The sequence below is a fragment of the Episyrphus balteatus genome, chromosome X (genome assembly GCF_945859705.1).
Source record: "Episyrphus balteatus chromosome X, idEpiBalt1.1, whole genome shotgun sequence".
Lineage (NCBI taxonomy): Eukaryota > Metazoa > Arthropoda > Insecta > Diptera > Syrphidae > Episyrphus > Episyrphus balteatus.
In genome coordinates this window covers 5,662,913-5,682,950 of record NC_079138.1, presented here as the reverse complement: position 1 = coordinate 5,682,950, position 20,038 = coordinate 5,662,913, and the positions used below count along the sequence as shown (strand labels likewise).

Here is a 20,038-nt window from a genome sequence, read left to right as displayed (position 1 = left end):
TTGTAATTCTCCGATTAACTACATATTTTTATCAAATAAAGGCACACTATTATATTTTATAAGAACTATTTAATTTTTTTTTTTGTTTAACTTAATGTTATGACAGCATAGTAAGTACAATCATTATTGTTTTATTTTTTTATTTTATTTTATTTTTTTTTTATGTTAATGTTATCAACCGAAAATATGTTTATATTTTATAAATATAGTTGTTGGTTTTTGTATGTATATATTTGTTTACATTATATAAACAAAAAAACTTTGAATTTAATCAGTGTCAGTTTGTTGCATATTCGTCTGCTGTCATTGATTTAAAGCAAACAAAAAATTTTAAATTATAAAAAATACTTGCATTATAATTTCAATTATTTTTTTTTATATAATATGTGTTTTGTGTGCGAAAGTTTTTTTTTTTTTTCATAACAAGCAAATTATTCATAAATCTTAACTATTTTTTGTTTTTTTTTTTGTTATTTTTGTGTATATATATGATCTCAAAAGTAAAGTTATTTATTTTTTTTTTTATTTTATTTATCACCTCACAGCCAATTTTTTTTAAATTAAACATAAAAAATTGATTAAATTGTATATTAAAATATAATCAGTATTCAAACGAAACTTATATTATAAATATTTTTTAATAAATTAAAACGAACAGTATTTCAAAATATCTAATAATATAATATTCAATAAATATAGATTTTTGTGTAATTATGTTTGTAAAAATGAAAACTGCATAAAGCAAAATAAAATTAAAAAAAAAAAATAATGAATAACAAAATAAAATAATAATAAGTTAAACAAAGGAAGGAAAGTAACAATAAATTTATTCAAAAAATTAATTAATTTATAAAATTTCATAAATATAAAAATAAATTAAATATTTAAATAAATAATGCTAAAGAAATAAACAACTTTTTTTTCTCCCTTATGAAATACAAATAAAAAATAATTTGGATTCATAGTTTACTTCCTCCTTCGAGTTTTGTTTTCTTTTTTTAATTTTTGTATCTTATATTCTAAGGCACATACCCTAGCCTAAATATATATATGTATGAGTACCTATGTATTACTTATTACATTAACTTTCAAATTCCTTGTAGCGAGAAACATTCGTGTTTAGCGTTACAACCGAACATATTTTTTTTTATTTTATTTTTTTTTTTTTAACTTTAATTTGAGTTTTTTTGACCACTAAATTTAATTTTTTTTTTGCTTAGGGAATATACATAATATTTACTAATTGTTGTATAAAATATATAGTTAGGTATGTATGTATATATAATATAAAGTTTCAGTAGCAATAATTGTATCTTATATTGTAATTATTATCCTAAGTCGCTGCTAGTTTACTCATTGTGTTTATTATTATTATTATTATTTTTTTTTTGTTATATTTATTTTTATCATTTATTTACAATTTTCGCTTTATTTTATCATTATTTTTTTTTTTATTCAAATTGAAAAAAAAATCTAACGAACTAAGCCGATTTTTTTAAATTATTGTCCTAATTTTTGTGTTTATTTTTTAAGTTTCGTTTAAATGTTATATATCATTTTTTTTTTAGTCTATATATTTCAGATTTTTTTTCGAGGAAGCAATCTTATACACAATAGGATAAGTAGTAGCTAGTAATTTTTTTTTCTAGAATAATATGTACATTTTTTTTATTGAAATATAAAAACAATTAAATAATTTAAATTAAAAAGTAACTCCCTAGGAGTCAAGGTCTTCATTTTCTTAATAAAATTCAAATTTTGTTTTTCTTTTTTTTTTTGTTGTCTCGTTAAACTACTATTTACGATAAGTTTTTTATTATTAAACAAAAAAAAATAGACAATTTATTAAATTGTTTTATGACTTTAGAAATAAAGTTTAAGCAGTAAAATTATTAATATATTTTAACAAAGTTTGCAACATCTTTTATTTATTCGGGAGATATTGAATATAGCTAAGGCTATCAGTAAAGAAAGACACTCTCTTTAAAAAGATTTCTCTGAATTTCAATGGAAATTGTACATGTTAACAGAGGCAAACGTTGAACTGCCTAAGGCGCAAGACTGTGGGCCCAATTTATCTTAATTATTTATTTTTGTTTTTTGTATAATTTATTTATTTTGATATAGAAAACCTATGACGCACGACACGATAGCAGGGCGGAAAATTCTCTGGAGTTCTTAATAGTGTCATTATAATTTCCCTAACTATTAATTTTGCTTCTGTAAAGCTTTATAAGAGCAAAATTTGTCTTCATAGGGTTGAGGCTCTGCCAATAGCCGTTTTATTTAATGTGATTTCATTTATTATTTAAGACTCCTTTAGGCCTTTTCTGACAAGCACTAACTAATTATTATCGGCTCTTGATAAGACCATATCAGAGTATTAGAGTGTGCCTCTTTTAAAAGTAATAAAATAAAATAGAAAAAAAATTGTCACCCCAGCTAACAGTTTTGTTTTTATAAAGCTTTTCAAAAGTAACAGTAGATTCTGTAAAGATTTATAGGAGCAGACATTAAAAAGATTCAAGTCTTTGCGTTAATTTAAAGATATGAAAATCTTGATAATAATATAGAGCGCGTTTGTAAACTTTGTTAAAACTCAAACTAAAAATTTTACTTGACCTTTAAAAATAAAATAAATAAAGTTTACTAAAAAGAAAATTATAAAAAAATATACAAATGTAAAAACAACTTAACAAAAAAATGAATTGCTCCCCTTGTATTGTGGATCGCTACTTACAATAATGAAGAACTTTTCATTTGAAATTTTTTTGAAATTTTTGTTATTGTTTATTTTTATAAATCTTATATCATTAATGTGGCGAGAGATCAACATTTTTTGTGTGTGTTTGTTTAAGATTTAATGGTTACCCATTTTATGATAAAATAAAAACGTAATCCATAAAACAATTTTGCTTTTATAGTTCTTAATTATAGAGTTGACTACTTAAAAGTTGTTATTAAATATTTTTTTTTGTGTGTTCGTTAATGATAAATAATAAAAATATTTAATCTATGTAGGTATTGACCATATTTTGAAACATAATTTCAAAAAATACCTACATATGGCATTAAGTTTTAATTTGGTTTTACTTTATTTCAGTGTTTTTTTTTTTTGTTATTATTTTGTATATATTAATATAATATTATATAATATTTTAATTAAATCTACTATTGTCTGTTTTCTAATTTATTTTATTTGTTTTAATTAACTATTGCTCTATTAATGATAAATTATGTGTTTTTTTTTATTTTTTAATTTTATTTTTACTTTGCTTTATGCTTAAACAAATGCTTTGGTTCCGTTTCTTTTATTTTAACTTTTAGTCCACGAGCTAAATTTAAGTTATTTTTTTAAAGCTTTTATTGAAAGGGCCTTTGACCAGTAAGAACCCGATACTGCTATTTTGTATGTTTTTTTTTTTTAATGTTGCTGTCTTGTTTGCTGTTACGTATGTATGAATTTAAGATATTATTATTTTTTTTTTTTTTAATTTGTTATGTCTTTGAGTAGTCTTCGATATAAATTAAATTTAATAAGCGTATTCCTCTTAATACATCATCATTTGTTATCATGTCACATAATCCCGATTAGGGTAGTCCTCATTGTAGCGTGAAGCAGACGCATGTTCTATAGAAAAAAAAAAAAAAAAAAAAATCTGTTAAAATCGTCAAATTTGTACCAGTTAAAAAATTTTTTTTGCCTATTTTTAACTTTGAAATCGATTATTTCAAAAACTATTGGTTATAATATATTGATTTTAAAATTAAAATTAAATGTACAATTTTGCCTTTCGGAAATGGTATCACTTATTACTGTAAGGGTTGCCTTTGTTTTTTAATAATTTTTTTATTTTGATAATTTTTTTTTAGAAAACTGCCCTCCCACCTAAACGGGGGTAGATATGCCCCCCTCCTAAAGAAAAAAATGTTTGTAGTAAAGTCCTCTACAAAAACCCATTATCAAATCCTGGCGCCCAAGTTATCCTACTACGTGCCAAAACAACATTTTTGTTCTATACCTAAAAGTTCGAATTTCTGTATCTGGGTTGAAATCGTACAATTTTTTTTTTTCTAAGCCAATTTTAAACTGATTTTCATAAAAAATACCTCGTTTGATTTGGAAATAAATATTATTTTAGAATATATTTTTAAAACAGCATGTTGTTGTGAAAATATATATTTACTTTAATTTGATGTCGAAGTTGGGTAAATGACAAAAAAAATGGAATTTTTGAACTTTTACAGCTTATAAATTCTAGTTGGTTTAACCGAGTTACATGTTTCATACATTTTTGAAAAGGTAGAAATGGGTAAAAATTTGACGAAGCTAGATTTTTTTCAATGGGTGAAGGTAAAAAAAACCGTTTTTTGCCCCTAACTCCAGATTTTGGGGGTGTTAGGGACTTTTTAAATACCGTTTCGTAATCAGTGCGACTAGCTCTACATAGGTCTCCGCCCGTGTATATTTTGAGTGTTACACCGTGTAGTTTAGCTATTTTACATTAGTTTTTCTTAAAACTTCTAGAACTTGAACTTTCATGAGCCCTTAAGACCCACCAGGTTTCAAAAAAAAAATATGGCTTCTTCAATGAAATAAACTGGATGGCCGAGATTTTCTTTTCTCCTTCCTAATATATTTTAGTGTACCAAATTCATGACCTTTCGTCAAAAAATGGTCATGAAAATGATTTTAGACACCAAAAAGGACCAAAGGCATCACTGTGCGCCGCGGTGGCAAAGCGCCACGTGCTACAGCCCAATTTACTACAAACCACAATGCGCGAAATGAAATTCAAATACACGTGCATCATATTAACAAAGACATACGGTGCTTGCTTATAGCTCAAACAACTGACGACGTGTTTGGTGAAGAGGATATTGTTGTTTGAGGCCATGATCCACCCTGGACTGTAAACAAGTAATTATCTGTCAAATAAATACAATTTCATGGATGTAAAAATTATCTCCTTGTGTTTTTTTATTTTTTTTTTTCAGTATTTTTTTAGTATCCATAAAATTTTCTTTATTTGATAGATAATTATATGGGATTAAAAATAAAAATAAATGTTTATGATTATGATTTCCAGAATTGTGCCTTTTGTGAATGGAAGAGTATTTTGTCTGCAGGTTTAATTTTCACACGTCTTCGCTGTGAAAATAGTCGGAAAAGAATAGAGATTTTTGAATTTGTCAAAATAAAGATAGTCGAAGCATTTTAATAAACTTTCTTATGTTTTTTTTTTTTTTCAGGAAGACCTTTATAGAAAGTGTTCTAAGGTTCCCTACTTTCTCCTACTTATATTTAAAGTTTTTTTTTTTATCCTAAGAGCTTTCTTAAGATTCTCTTCCTTTGATTTCTTTTATTAGTCCAGTGCATTTATGATGTTCATATACCTATGTATGGGCGACCTAGCAGTTTGTATTTGTACCACCTCGCACTCATGAAATTCACCTTTCAGCCACCATCTTGGATTTTAGTTTTTGTTAAATATCTCGATTTCTATTTATAGGTACTACATAAAAATTGTGTATACAATTAAATTTCGCGTCTTTTATGTTAAGAACACTTTTTCGATATTCTGAATATTAAAAAGTAACAAGCCAAAAAATAAAAAGTAAAAAAAAAAAACGAAAAAAGACAATTTTAAAGTTTTGAGCACTTTCTATCAAAGTTATGAAAAAACCTTCCGAGAAAAGATTATTCACTTTAAAATTCGCTACAACTCAGCTATCCAACTTTTTTTGTGTTGCTATAAAAGTTATTAATACTTTTTTTTGTTAAAAAATATCCCTTTTTTACGAAATGAAGAGTCCTGAATTTTCTCTTGTAACACAAAGCTATAAAATACTCAAGTATTTTTTTTACAAAAAAAAAAAATAATAATAACTTTTTTATTTAAAGCGATACAGAAAAAATTCTTGAGGTTGAGTTGTAGAGAATTTTAAGGTGAACAATCTATTCTCGGAGGGTTTTTTCATAATTTAAATAAAAACGGCTCAAAACCTAAAAATTGTTTTGTTTTCGTTTTTTTCACTTGTTTTGGCTTGTAACTTTTATAATATTCAGAATATCGAAAATCTGCTCTGAACATAAGAGACGCGAAATTTGAATGTCTATGTTATTTTTATAACCAACTTTTACCTCGGATGAATAGAAGTCGAAATATTTAATAAAAAGTAAAATCCAAGATGGCGGCCAAAAGGTGAATTTCACTAGTGCGAAAAATCAACGTTATGATATTCACCCAATTCTCTATCGAAGGAGCAAACAAAATTTGGGGGTGGTACAAACTGGTGGGTCAAATTATAAATGCACTGGGTCTTTTTGATGGTATGGTGGGGAACGGAAATTCTGCCACGGACGCCATTTATAGAAATACAAAAGTAAACAAAACTACAAAATTACAAACTCTGAAGAGTTTCTGCCTTTTCAACTGAGCTGAACGGTTGACCACTGCGCCGCTACTAGTATAGCCTCCAATCCCCAATAGACAGAAGCAAATAAATTTTATAAATGGAGGGATGAAGTAGTATATAGTATAGTATATATTAGGGTGGGTCAAAAAATCGAAATTCTTTTTTTTTTTTGATTTTGTACTCCGAAAAATTGATTGCTAGACACCTCTAGAATATACACACCAAATATGAGCTCTTTATATTAATGGGAAGGCCCTCCGCTTTGCAATTTTCCATTTTTACATCCAGCTTCTACTAAAAAAAAATCATTTTTTTATTAGTTGACTTTTTAGAAAATTTCTTTACATATTCTTGTAGGAAATTAAACGCTCTACAAAAAAGGCCCTGACTTTTTTCGTTTATCTAACCGTTTAATAGATATTTGAGGTCCAAAAATCGAGAAAATCTTTAAAATTTCGTTTTTTTGTTCTTAATTTTGTAAAAAATTGAAAAATTGTTTTTATCAAACGCGCAAAACATATTCTTGTAGGAAATTGATTGCTCCACAAAAAAGATTTTGTTAACTTTTTTCAGTAATCTAACCATATTCTAAAGATATTCGTGGTCAAAGTTAAAAAAAAATTATAAAAATATTTTTTACTTTTCAAAATTTTCAAATTCACTGACAATTTATTATTTTCAAAATAGCAAGATGTATTCTTATAGGGGCTACAAGAATATGTCTTGCGAGTTTGATTATTATAATTTTTCAATTTGTTACAAAATTAAGAACAAAAAACGAATTTTTAAAGATTTTCCCGATTTTTGGACCTCAAATTATTTATTAAACGGTTAGATAAACGAAAAAAGTGTATGAGCCCTTTATTGTACATGGTTCAATTTCCTACAAGATTATGTAAGGACATTTTTTAAAAAGTCAACTAATAAAAAATATATTTTTTTTTAGTAGAAGCTGGATGTAAAAATGGAAAATTGCAAAGCGGAGGTCCTTCCCATTAATATAAAGAGATCATATTTGGTGTGTATATTCTAGAGGTGTCTAGCAATCGACTTTCCGGAGTACAAAATCAAAAAGAATTTCGACTTTTTTGACCCACCCTAGTATATATAGTATAGGGCATGTTCAGCAAATATTACCCATTATAAATAAATTTACTGAATCGAAATTTAGTATAAGGCATGTTAAACAAGTTAGGAAGATTTTTCTCGACTAATTTTTCAGACAACTTTCCAATTAAATTGCTTAGATTGAAGCCGATCTGAGACCCTATTTTTTTATTCCTAATGTTTCTGAACCTACTCATACCCATACTCATGAGTCGATGATCTGGTACATAGTAGATTCACTTCTTCATCGACTCATGCTTTTCTGCTCAAGGAGATTTTCGAAAACTTTTTTTTGCTGCCGAAAATCACGTTCTCGATCTGGTGTAAAAAGATTGTGAGACTTATTTATGTCTGCATGTGTTACACATGGCAACGTTTCCTTAGTTTTTAATTGTTTCAATCATTAAATTTATTTTCCTAAACAAAATAGTTGAATACGTCTTTTCTAGGTATATTCTATTAATATATCAGATTGAACCGAAGAGTTTTTTTTTTACTTGATGCACGCATAAATGATTTGAAATTTTTATTCTTGAGGTTTCCGAAAGAAAAGAAATAACTTACCCTCTTCCATTAAAATCACTGATCCTGCTTCAGGATTATTACTGCTTATTGAATGTGTTATCATATTGAAATCTTCTTCCATCATGAATGGGGCATTCCATCGGCTTCGTGGTGTTGTTCTAGGCGATGAATACAAACTTAAATTTGTCGGACTAATAACGCCCGACATTGTTGATATTGAAGTTGTATAACCAAGAAGCTAATTGACAAATGACAAAAAAAAGTAAACATTTTGAATAAAAAAAAACCCACATGGAAAATAAATTTAAAAAAAAAAAAAACAAAAACTGTACCGGTGTTGGTTGTGTATGGAAATTATTGAACGGCACATATTCACGGCCATTGGGTGGATACGGGTTACTTGAGATGCGTGCCAAATTTTTTCGCGTTACATCGAGATGACTCAATGGCGGAGACACTGAACTTATTTCACTTGGCTGGCCAATATTGCAACCGTTGCTGCTACTATTGCCACTCGAATTACCCGTTGAATTGTTGCCATTATTTGAGGTTCCGGTGTTGGATGTTGATCCGCTACCACCACCAGAAGAATTTCTTCCACCACCACCGTTGGAAGAACTACCGCTTGGTAAACTTGAGTCTTGATCTTGATGATGATGAGAGGGTGAAGATATTGTTGAGGCTGAACCAGCAGGTGGTGTGACGGACGAGGGCGGACTTCCAACCATAGTCAGATCGCCAGTTGAGCGAATGATGGCAACCGGCCGTGCCATTGGGGGCAATGGAGGTGGTGGCAGCATTGTGCTGTATTGAGCGTATTGTGACTTCAAACTCCGTCCGCCTTGTTGCACCTGGAATTGACTTACAGCTGCAGCAGCAGCGGCTGATGCAGACGCTGCCGAAGCAGCAGCTGAACTCGAAATGTGGGGATTATTGTCGGTTTCCTGGCACACAAATGTAACAAAATCTGAAAGTGTGTCGTGTCCGTTGCCAACCTCATTGGGATACTTGGTTGCAACTGAATGCGGATGTGTCGAATGATGTGTATGTTGTGACGGGTGATGCGGATTCTGTGGATGGTTGTGATGACTTTGTAGAGATTGCTGTTGCTCCTGATGCGTTTGACTGCCCTCGCTAGAGGCCTGTGAGTCAGACGGTCCTGAGGGACTGCTATGCTGATAATATACCGCACTTGGACTGACCGCATGCGGGACCAGCCCGCTGGCATTCTGCTGAATTAATACTGTTCAAATGGATGAAGCATTACAAATCAATACCCATACAACGTCGTTCTTTAAAACCAAAAAAAAAAAATTACCTTCATTCGATCTCGCTTGACTCATGGTGAGAATTCTTGAGGTAGAGTGACCGGTTGGTGTGTACCTTTGCAAGGAAATACCATCTTCCGAAGAATTTCCGCCTAGCGACTGATCACTGTGCCGCAGAATAACAGAAAAACTACTGCCATTTCCATCTGGCGGAGAGGAACACGGATCGTTTTTACATGATGCTTGAGCGCGTAACTGCGCTGAATTTGACAGATGCATACCCCGAGGATCAACAAAATCAACTTAAAAATATATAAAAATTTGAATACAGCTGAAAAATTTCAATTAACTTGTCTTACTGCTATAACCGCTAGCCAAAACCATCGATGGACCGAGTGAACGATCTGTTACGGCTGAAACGATACCACTAGGTGGCGCTGATAGCGAATATGTATTGCAATCGTATATACTACTGGCATTTTCCATTTTAATTGCATTTGTATTCGCTTGAATAAGATCATTTGTTTCTTCCAAAATCGATGCTATAACACAAACAAATAAATCAAAACAAAATATAAAATTTGAATATTTCCGTTTTTTAATCAATTAACACGAGAATTTATTTGTTATTAAAAAAAAAAAAACGATAAAACAATAAACATGCAGTGGATTTGGGGTTAATTTACGGGCTTATTTTGTCTTTTCTATTATATTACTGTTAGGTTATTTGCCTAGCGATACCTTTCGAAAGCTTCCAAAGTTCCTTGGAAGAGAACACACCTGTGGCCAGAATGATATCATTGCATATGACTCCATTGTATGGATTATGAGAGTAACCTGAAATAGAATGCAAACAGAAGAAAAACAGAAAAAAAAAAAATAAACAAATCAATGAAATACATTTTTAAAAATTTAATTATAAAATACTTTTTGAGCATAGGTCACGTTAAAAACTGTGCACAAAATAGCATTGTTTTAATGTTCGGTCCTGAGTTTGTACTAAGATTATGTCAGACACGAAATTTATAGAAAATGATATTGAATTTTGGTGAGCTCAATTTTGAGTAATTTTTGGCCGGGTTGGGGTCAAAATTCTGCCGTTGTCAAAATTCTTTTGTCAAAATTCTGCTTTACAAAATTCGGCTTTCAAAATTCTGCTTTACAAAATTCTGTTTTTTTTCAAAACTCTGCAAAAAATTAAAAAAGGGTTTGGAAAATGTTAAAAACCGTGCGCTTTTTTACATTTTCCAAGCCCTTTTTTAAATTTGAAAATATTAATAAAAGGTTTTAATACTAAACATTTCCGAAAAAAATTCAAATTTTTTTAATTTATCAAATAAAGATGAATATTCAAAAATTTCAATAAGAAAAGGAATATTTTGTATCAAACAACATCGATCGGTTCCAATAAGTTATAGATTTTTTTTGAAAGAAAGTCAGTCTATGCATTTTAAGAAATATTTGCGACACTTAAACAAAAAAATTTAGGAAAGTACCAATGTTGAATTACATTATTGAGGTGTATTTTTCTTTAGTCAGCGCATATGCTATAAAAAAAGAAAAACAGAATTGGCAAAATTTTTTTGTTCAAGTATAATGCTGGCAGAATTTTGAAAAGCAGCATTTTGAAGCCAGAATTTTGACCCGATCCTTTTTTTTCCGTGTGGAACGTCCGCCATTTTGAAAAACGCATTACTCTCAATCACCCCTATTGCGATTTTCAACTTTAAATTGATATCTTAATGAAAATGATGAACACTAAAGTTTTGTATGAAATTTTTAAATTAAAAACGGTTGGCATCTTTCGTTAACTATGGCAAAACTTTTGGAAATTAAGTAATAAGAAATCGAAATTGAACTTTCATCAACTATCAATTGATAGTTGTAAATCGCAATTGAGGTGTTATTTTTGATTGCAAATGCAACATTTGTTTTTTTTTTTTCCTAAACATTATTTTCTTTAAGGATTCATAATTTAAAAGTTACAGTTATGTTATTTTCAGATTTCTAGAATGACATCAGCTTGATTAGAAGTTGAAAACAACTACACTGAGGGAAAAAACGCAACGTAGAATGTAATATGATCAACGTTGATTTAACGTTGAAAAAACTAACATTAAACATCTTTAAATTAAATTTGAAACAACTTAAAAAAATTTTCAATTTTTTGTCGCACTTTAGCTTTTGTTGCATTTTATCACCTCAATTTTTAACAGTGAGATAGCACGTTGGTAAAGCATTCGCCTAGAGACCCAAGAGTTGTAGGTTCAATCCCTAGTGGCTGCCAATTTTTTCTTTTTTTTTTATTTAAATTTATGCTTTTTTTTCAAAGTTGAGTATGTTTTGTAACTGTAAACCTCTTTAAACTAACGATGTTCTACTTTGATTTTAAAATTTTCGTCTCCAACGCAAAATAATTCCGAAAAATAGTTGAATCAACTTGGTTTTTGTTGATTTTAAGTTGTTTTTTCCCTCAGTGTATAACGCTAGATGTCTGGGTTCGTAACTCAGCCTCGACCACCTAAGAAATTTTTATTTTTAAACGATACTGCCTTTTGCAAGAAATCGAAAAAGCCTCGAAGATAGAAATTGTCATGAAAAAATGCATCTGTCTGGGTCGTTTGAACTCGACGGTAAATTGTAGGTCGCTTCCATTCCTGCAACTTAATTACACAATCCCGAAAATAAATTGTTCAAGTCAATGAGTATAAACAGTGGCGTATTGAGAGGCGGGGGCTCAAGACTCTATTCTACTTTGTAGCATAAAGTTTTAAATTCCAAGACTATTTCTTTAATAAACTGCTGTTTACGTTACGTTTCAAAGTCAAAATTAGCCCTATTGCGGTTGGTAATTATCAAAAAGATATTTGAAAAATATCAACAATTTTAATGAATTGGTATTACTGTTGTCAATTATCAACAATTTTGAAAAAAAAATTTAAAACAAATTAAACCTCGACTTAAATGCAAGTACTAATTCTTAAATATTTCACTATACAACTGTTATACCAAAATTTCTTACAATAATGAAAGTTTCTATCGTTTCGTTTGTCAATAAATTGATCAAATATCAATCAGCAAGGCAAAACTAAAAACAAAAAACAAAGCAAAAAATTTACTTACCTTTCTGCTTACGGTCATCATCTCCCTTTTTGCTATTATTGTTATTATTATTGCTATTATTATTATTACTGTTATTATTATTATTGTTATTGTATATTAGCGGTGGACTTAAATTATCATGTGTGTTTATAAAATTGGCTAAATACAAATCCAGCTCACGAACTGAAACATTTATATGATAAGGATTAACACACAATCCCGGATGTGTGCATTCGGGATTTTTTTCTAATCGTTCACCATCAGTACTTTCAAGTGGTATAGCCTTAAACAATATCACCATAACTAAGTCTAAACGCCAGACTTTATCAGCTTGTCGCAAGCAATCGATGCGTCGCATTTTGCCCTTTTGATCTGGATTCGATAGGACACATATCGATTGGCGCTTGCCCGTGATGCTTTGAACAAAATCTTCTCGACATTCTTGTGTAATGTCCTTGCGAAGTTTTCCAAGCAGACGTGATGCCCATTTTTGTTTTACTTCCGCTTTTTCGTTCTATAATAAATTGAAAGTAATAGGTTTTTTTGTTTATCGAAACTTAACGAAAAGTTTTGTTTTTCATTTTTCGTTTTCGTTAGAACTCACCTGTAATTCGTCTTTGCAGTGCCTCTCTTCCTCAAGTGACATTCGTTTTTCGTGTTTCTTATAGTATTTTCTTTTTGCGGCTTGTAAATTAAACCATGAGTACGAAAATGACTTAACGAAAGGCAGGAGGGCCTCAATAAACGGATGAAATTCATCCTGCATTAGTTTTCAAGTTTTATTTGTTTGTTTGGAAAAGTAAAAAAAATTATTATTGTTATTTTTTGTTTTTTATTTTTGATTTTTTTTTTTTCTAAAATTAAAAATACATAAAAATATTAAATATCGAGAAAACAAAAGGGCAAGGAGTTGATTAGAAAACAAATCAATACATAAAAGTTATTAAAAAAAAAAAAATATACATATATAAAAATAAATTTTTTGTTTTTTTTTTTGTTAATGCGAATTTTTTTTTTTAAGAAAGCAACTTTCAACAAATGTGATATTTAAAAAGCTGATTAAACTTAAAAAATAAAAAAAAAAATAAGAAATAAAATTGATAGTTACAAAACGTTGAAACACACATTTAAAAAATGTTTGGAAGTTAACGTGATTTTCTTCCTGGAACTAACACCCACAAAAATTACGTGAAAACATATACATAGAAAAAGGACATATAGTAATTTGATATGGAAAAAAAAAATTAAAGATTGTTAAACATTGACATTAACTTTTAACAATAAAAATAAACATTTGCAACATTTAGTTTTAAATTAAAAATAAGTATATTCATTATAGAAAACTGTTTTTGGATTTTAATTTGTTTTTTTTTTTGTGTCTGCTTTTACGGTAACTTGGAAAATATAGATACTAATAGTTTTGGGATGCGGATAATTTCCATGCAGAAAAATCGACACAGACAGAGAAAACATAAAACAAATTAATAAAATGAAAATTATCGTTTAACATTTGAGCAAGTTATGTAACTTATTCATTATTTCATGATGTATCTTTATGTGTACAAAATTGAATGCCTTCAAATTTCTAAGTACCCTTCCAATTTTAGGTAATCTAAATTTAGGGTAAACAGTGATGGACTTGAAATTTTGTGTTTAACTAACAACTTGCTTGGAATAGACTTAAAAAAGAATTAAAATCTTTAAAATTTATTTGTTGAATCCTTAAGGGAAGGTGGGGCCACCACATAAAAGCTCAACGTTTATAAATTGGTAGATAACTTTCACATTTGTAAAGTTAATTGAATGAAAGAAATTTTATTATTTAGGTAATAAACAAGACCTAAAATATTCGACCCTATAATTTCTAAATTTGAGCAATTGTAATTTAGAGAGCATATAAGACAGGATCATTTTGGTCCTTGTTTTAGTACGACCTATTTGTTTCTTAGTGAGACTAAAAATTTTCTATTTTTTAATTCTATATTGGATTGAGATTGAATCAAACTAAGGACTAAAGCTATGTTGAAAAACTAAAACCTTGTTTTTTATAGAAAAAAATCAATCGGAATTGATGCTATTTTTCTTGACCTTGCAATTTTTGAAGAGGTGTAACTTTTGCATATATCAATATAATTCATCAAAATGAAATGTATTAAGAAGCTCAACTCAAATATTACCACCTTGATTTTAGGAATAAAGATTATTCCATCTGGGGGCTATTTTACATCAACTAAATTTACTACATCGACGACCCTAAACACCAATAGTTAAGCTCCATTTAGTATTGGGAAATATTGTTTGTGATTAAAATATTTCAAAAATACTAAAATTGTATCCGTGAGTTCCGATGGGACGGAGATATTGAAATTTAAAGTCGTTGACGTAGCTGATGTAGTTGATGTAGCTCGACGAGAAATAGGCTCCTGGTCAACGAATAATGCTCTTAGGTCCACTTTCCACTTTTTGCTGGCAGAACACTGTTCTTTCAATGCATTTTCCATTAAAGTACCCTGGGACGATCAAGAGAATTGCATATCTGACAAAAACGAAGGACTGGCTGCACTTGTTGGTAGACTTTAATCTATATTCTCATTTAGGGGATCTTCCAGGTTCTAGGCGAATAAGTGAAGATTGGAGTTTTAATGAAGTTTATTTTATGAGAGAGTCGGTTGAGATATTGGCAGTTTTCACCAATGGAGTATCCCAAAGCCGGAAAGAATTGCACAACAACTGAACTAGCTACTTTCAATTTCTTTCTTATAGTGGAGTAACTAAAGCTCAAAAATTGGCAATATTAGGGAACCCGGCCGAACAGCTTAGATTTTGATGATCTTTTTTTTAAAACATCGGTAATTAAAAATACTTTAAAGTCTATAGATTAAAAATTGCCGGTGTTGCCGTTTTGATTTTTTAAATTTAATTGAAGATTTTTGTGAACAAAAACAAATTTTTTTCAAAAATTTTTCTTAAATTTAATAAATTAATTGATGCCAAAAGATTGTCTAGGAAATTCAAGGAAAAAAAATATATGAGATTGAGGGACAATCTTCCATAGTTCAAGCGATAGATGCAATTTTCTTATTAATTGACTTCAAACACAAAAAAAAATATTTGAACACAACGGCAACACCTACAATATTCAAATATAAATTTTTTAAAAGCTAGAAGCGTAGTCATATATGTAAAATTAAAATTAAGTTAATTGAATGAACGGCTTTTGAAAGAATGGTAATTGAACTCAGATTTTTGAAAAAAAAAAAAAAAAAAAATTATTGAAAAAATTTTAACATGTCGTTTTTTAAACTTGGTCGTAATATAAAATGCATTTATTTTCAAATTTTTTTGGCCGCATTTATTATGATTTCAAATTATAAAAGGAAATGTCAATATGTATTACGGTTTATGAAAAAAATTAAAAAGTATTTCATTTTCGAAGAACTTTTTTTAATAAAAGTTTTGAAAAAAAATGTAACTTATTTTTTTTTAAAGTTCAACATCTAAACATAAAATTATTTTTTATTCATTGAATAACCCTTACTGTTGAAAGTTAAATTGCAAAAATTTAAAGTTCCTATTTACCACAGTCTTTGAGAAAATTCATTATTTCAATTCAAAAATTCAGTTTTAATAAAAAAAAAAAAAACCATTGAAATTGAAGTAATTTTTCATTTTGTTTTTTCAAAAGTGTGATATATTTTACCTTTTTTGCTTCGAAATTCAACTGATAATATTTATGGCCAAACATTTTTTTTAAATAAATTCATATTTTATTAGAAAAAGTTTGGAAAAAAGTCATTTAAAATTTTTCTAATAACATTTTTTTTTTAATTCTGAGTTTGAGGACCATTTTTTCAAAAAGTCTTGATTAAATTTAGTGAATTTAAATTTAAGAGATAAGAATGAGCTTCTGGCTTTTTAAAAATGTATTTTAAAATTGAAGGTGTTGCCGTTGTTTTCAAAATATTTTTTTTTGTGTTTGAGGTCAGAATGTTAGAAAATTGCATTTATCGCTCGGAAGATTGTCCCTTACTGCCTTTTATATATTTTCCTTAAATTACCTAGAGAATCTTTTGCTATCATTTGTTTTATGAAATTTTAGCAAAAAAAATGGTTTGTTTAAAAAAAAAATTAATTTTAATTTTAAAAATCAATACGGCAACACCGGCAATTTTTAATCTATAGACCTTAAAGTATTTTTAATTACCTACGTTTGAAAAAAAAAATCGTCAAAATCAGAGCTGTTCGGCCGGGTTCCCTAATAATTTGCTTTAGTTACTCTACTATTAACCAAATTGAATACAAGTGTTTCTGGAGATCTGTCTTTTATTTTGGTCCTTTATTACATTAAGTATTTTGATCCTTAATTAACTTATTTTGGTACTTTATCACCTTTCGTATTTTGTGTATAAGTGCGTATAAACGCTGTTAAAAATGGCAAATGCTAGGCCCGCCTGTGAATATACTTGCTGTGCAAGCAGAAGGGCATTCTAGTACTGGGGGTACGCTGTAATTTTGTAATCTAAAAACAGTGGCATTCAAAGAAACAAGAAATATGGAAATTAAATAAGGAAGCAATTTATGAAAAAATAAGAAAAAACAGACGTTTTAAATTCTGTCGCAGAATAGAATTAAAACAATCGCCCTAGGTCCTAAAAAAGGTAGCAATCTTACAACATTGGCAGTCTATCGAATGAAAATTCATCACATTTTATTAAGAGATTTTTTTTTAATTAAAAAGAACCATCAGTAAAAAGTGTTGTTGTCCTTTGATGATTTTTAGGTATTGTGATAAATTGGGTTGATTTTTTTTTTAGATTTGACAATTGGCTAGAGAGATTAGTTGAAGTTTATAAATTACTTTGAGACCGCAAATTTAAATTAAGTTGAAATTTTATTTTTTTCTTCCCAAGAATTTATCGTATTGTTCCAGGCATGAACAATGTTACTTATTTATTTATTTATTTTTAATATCAGTTAATAAAAAATAAAATAAAGAAAAACAAGTTTTAATCAACACTGAGCAACATAAACAGACAAACAAAAAATCAATAGTTAATTTTTTTTTTTATACAAACTATTAAATTGAAAAATGCATTATATATACGAATTAGGGCCCAGTTTTTCAGTGCTGGGTTAACTTCTGTAAGAAATTTCACTCTAGTTGACTCAAAACCCAACGTACTCTTGCTCATACAAATTTCCAGAGTTAACTTATAAAAATTTGTTAGTTAACTGGGTGTTAAATTTAACCCCTCATTGAAAAACTAGGTCTTAGTGATGCAAATATGTAATTGTCATCCGATTCTGAATTTATATTTTTTTTTTTAAACATGGCATTTGTCAGTTTCTAAGGTTATTTTTAAATTATAATAATTAAAAGAAAGAATACAACAACAAAAAATAAACATATTTATGTGAAATATAGCGAAGTATGCTCCAAACACCGAAATTTGCACATTTAATTTTAATTTTCAATTTAAATATAAAATTTTTGCTTGCTTTGTTTTGTTTTGTTTTGTTTCTTTTTTTTTTTAATTTTGTGCAAAAATTTGTATATTTAATTTTTTTGTTTAGTTCTATTTTGCATTGCTGACATGTTTTCAAAACAACAGGATAAACATTTATCTAAACATACAAAAAACACACACCAAGAACTAATTTAAAAAATAAGTAAGAAATAAAACAATTGATTGGTAAAAAAAAGTAAAAGTATTTAGTTTTTTTTTTTTTACAAATTTTTTAGTCGCACGATTAGTTTATTAAAAAATTAAATAATTCCAAAACTTAAAAACAAAAACAAAAACAAAAAAAAAATTAAGAAAAATTGTGTCTGAGAAAAGTGTGTTAACGCCCCAATTGTATTTTTTTTTATGTTATACCACTGTTAATATGGACTTAGTATTTTTCAACTTCTTATTTTTATAAAAAAAAAAAACAATATTTATTTCATTATTATTATTGAAGTGTATATCATTTTTTTATCTAAGCAATTAGAGGATAAAGGTTGTAAGGCCTTATTTGCAAGCAAGTGTTTTATCTTTTCTCATAAAAAATCTAAACGTGGATTAATCAAACTGAAATCCCACAGGCTAAAACTTTTTTAAGATTTTTATTAGAAATAATTTTCTCATAGAAAACATAACACGTAGGTACATACGTAAAAAGGTAATTTTTATAATGTCGTTGTGGCAGAAGGGAAACCTTCACAATGTCATTTTTTGTTTGTATTTTTTGTTTTGTTATATTTTATGTTAAAGTTCTAAAATAAACTAGTGTTTTTACGCATGTTTTATTTAATTTTAATTCTTAAAATGGTTTTTCATCTTATAAAATTGTTTGTTCAGGCACACAAATTACTTGCAGTTCAAAAAATTCCAGTGATAAATATGGCGCAAAAGCATTCTCTTTTCTCTGCTCATTTATTCTCTTAAATCTGCTCTATTTTTATGTGATGTGATTTAATAAAATTAATTTTTGTTTTTTGTTTTTCAACAGCTTTAATAAGACTTGTATACGAAAAGCTTCATGGGAATTTATGTTCTGTATTTTATGTACAATCTTTATCGAATTTAAAAATTTGTAGCTCCTCTAACATCTTAGTTTTAGTTCTATGAGAAAAAAGCCACACTTTGGCACATTTATCCTCTAAGCGATTCAATTTTGTCAGTGTCAGTAATTTTTTAAAATTATTTTTCAGTTATATGATAGTAAGCAAGGAATTTCTTCGACTTGAGGCTATATACTATATATATGTATATTAGGGTGGGTCAAAAAAATCGAATATTTTTTTTTTTTTGCTTGTATACTCCAAAAAATCGATTGCGAGACACCTCTAGAACATACTCACAAGATTTGATCTCTTAATAAAAATGGCCAGACCCTTCGCTTCACAGTTTTCCATTTTTACATCAATCTAATATAAAAAAAAACGTTTTTTTTTTATCTATCGAATTTTTTGCAAATTTTTTTTACATATTCTTAAAGAATATGACATGTTCTACAAAAAAGATCTTTTATACTTTTTCATTAATCTTACCACTGGAAAGATATTTGAGGTCAAACTTAAAAAAAAATTTCAAAATTTTCTAGTTCACTGAAAAGCCATTATTATCAAATTATTAAGATGTATTAGTAAGATGTATGTATGTAGGTGCTTAAACGTTCTACTAAGAAGTCCGTGGTGTTAAATCGATTGCTTTAACCGTTTTTAAGATATTTGTTTTAAAAAACGCCCACTGATTTAAATAGTTTTTTTATGACCGTGTGTATTGGGATTTGGATACAAATATCTTCAAAACGGTTAAAGCAATCGATTTAACACAAAGACTTTTTTGTAGAACGTTTAATCCCCTACAAGAGTACATTTTAATAATTTGATAATTTGCGAAAAAGTCGATTGATAAAAAAATTCTTTTTTTTTTTTAATATGATATTGATGTAAAAATGGAAAACTGCGAAGCGGAGGATCTTCCAATTTTTATTAAGAGCTTATATTTGGTGAGTATGTTCTAAAGGGATCTAGAAATCGATTTTTTGGAATATAAAACAAAAAAAAAAAACATAGGTATTCGATCTTTTTTGCACCCACCCTAATATATATAGCCTTAGACCAATTT

The 20,038-nt window shown here is 28.3% G+C and overlaps 1 protein-coding gene across 5 annotated transcripts in view; it reads right to left on the bottom strand.

Moving 5' to 3' along the window:
- Nucleotides 1–1,067: 1,067 nt before the first annotated feature.
- Nucleotides 1,068–20,038, bottom strand: part of LOC129920683 (nuclear factor 1 X-type) — a 35,168-nt gene continuing 16,197 nt past the window's right edge. For 4 of the 5 annotated variants that reach the window (XM_056002160.1, XM_056002162.1, XM_056002157.1 and 1 more), the window contains exons 5-12: nucleotides 13,027–13,182; nucleotides 12,444–12,936; nucleotides 10,062–10,157; nucleotides 9,680–9,862; nucleotides 9,371–9,622; nucleotides 8,385–9,295; nucleotides 8,092–8,290; nucleotides 1,068–3,631 (exon numbers count right to left, since the gene is read on the bottom strand). In XM_056002160.1, coding sequence (XP_055858135.1) covers nucleotides 3,573–3,631; nucleotides 8,092–8,290; nucleotides 8,385–9,295; nucleotides 9,371–9,622; nucleotides 9,680–9,862; nucleotides 10,062–10,157; nucleotides 12,444–12,936; nucleotides 13,027–13,068 — 2,235 coding nt within the window. In that variant the 5' untranslated portion in view covers nucleotides 13,069–13,182 and the 3' untranslated portion in view covers nucleotides 1,068–3,572. The remainder of the gene's footprint in view (nucleotides 3,632–8,091; nucleotides 8,291–8,384; nucleotides 9,296–9,370; nucleotides 9,623–9,679; nucleotides 9,863–10,061; nucleotides 10,158–12,443; nucleotides 12,937–13,026; nucleotides 13,183–20,038) is intronic. The other variant, XM_056002159.1, reaches the window with a different exon arrangement.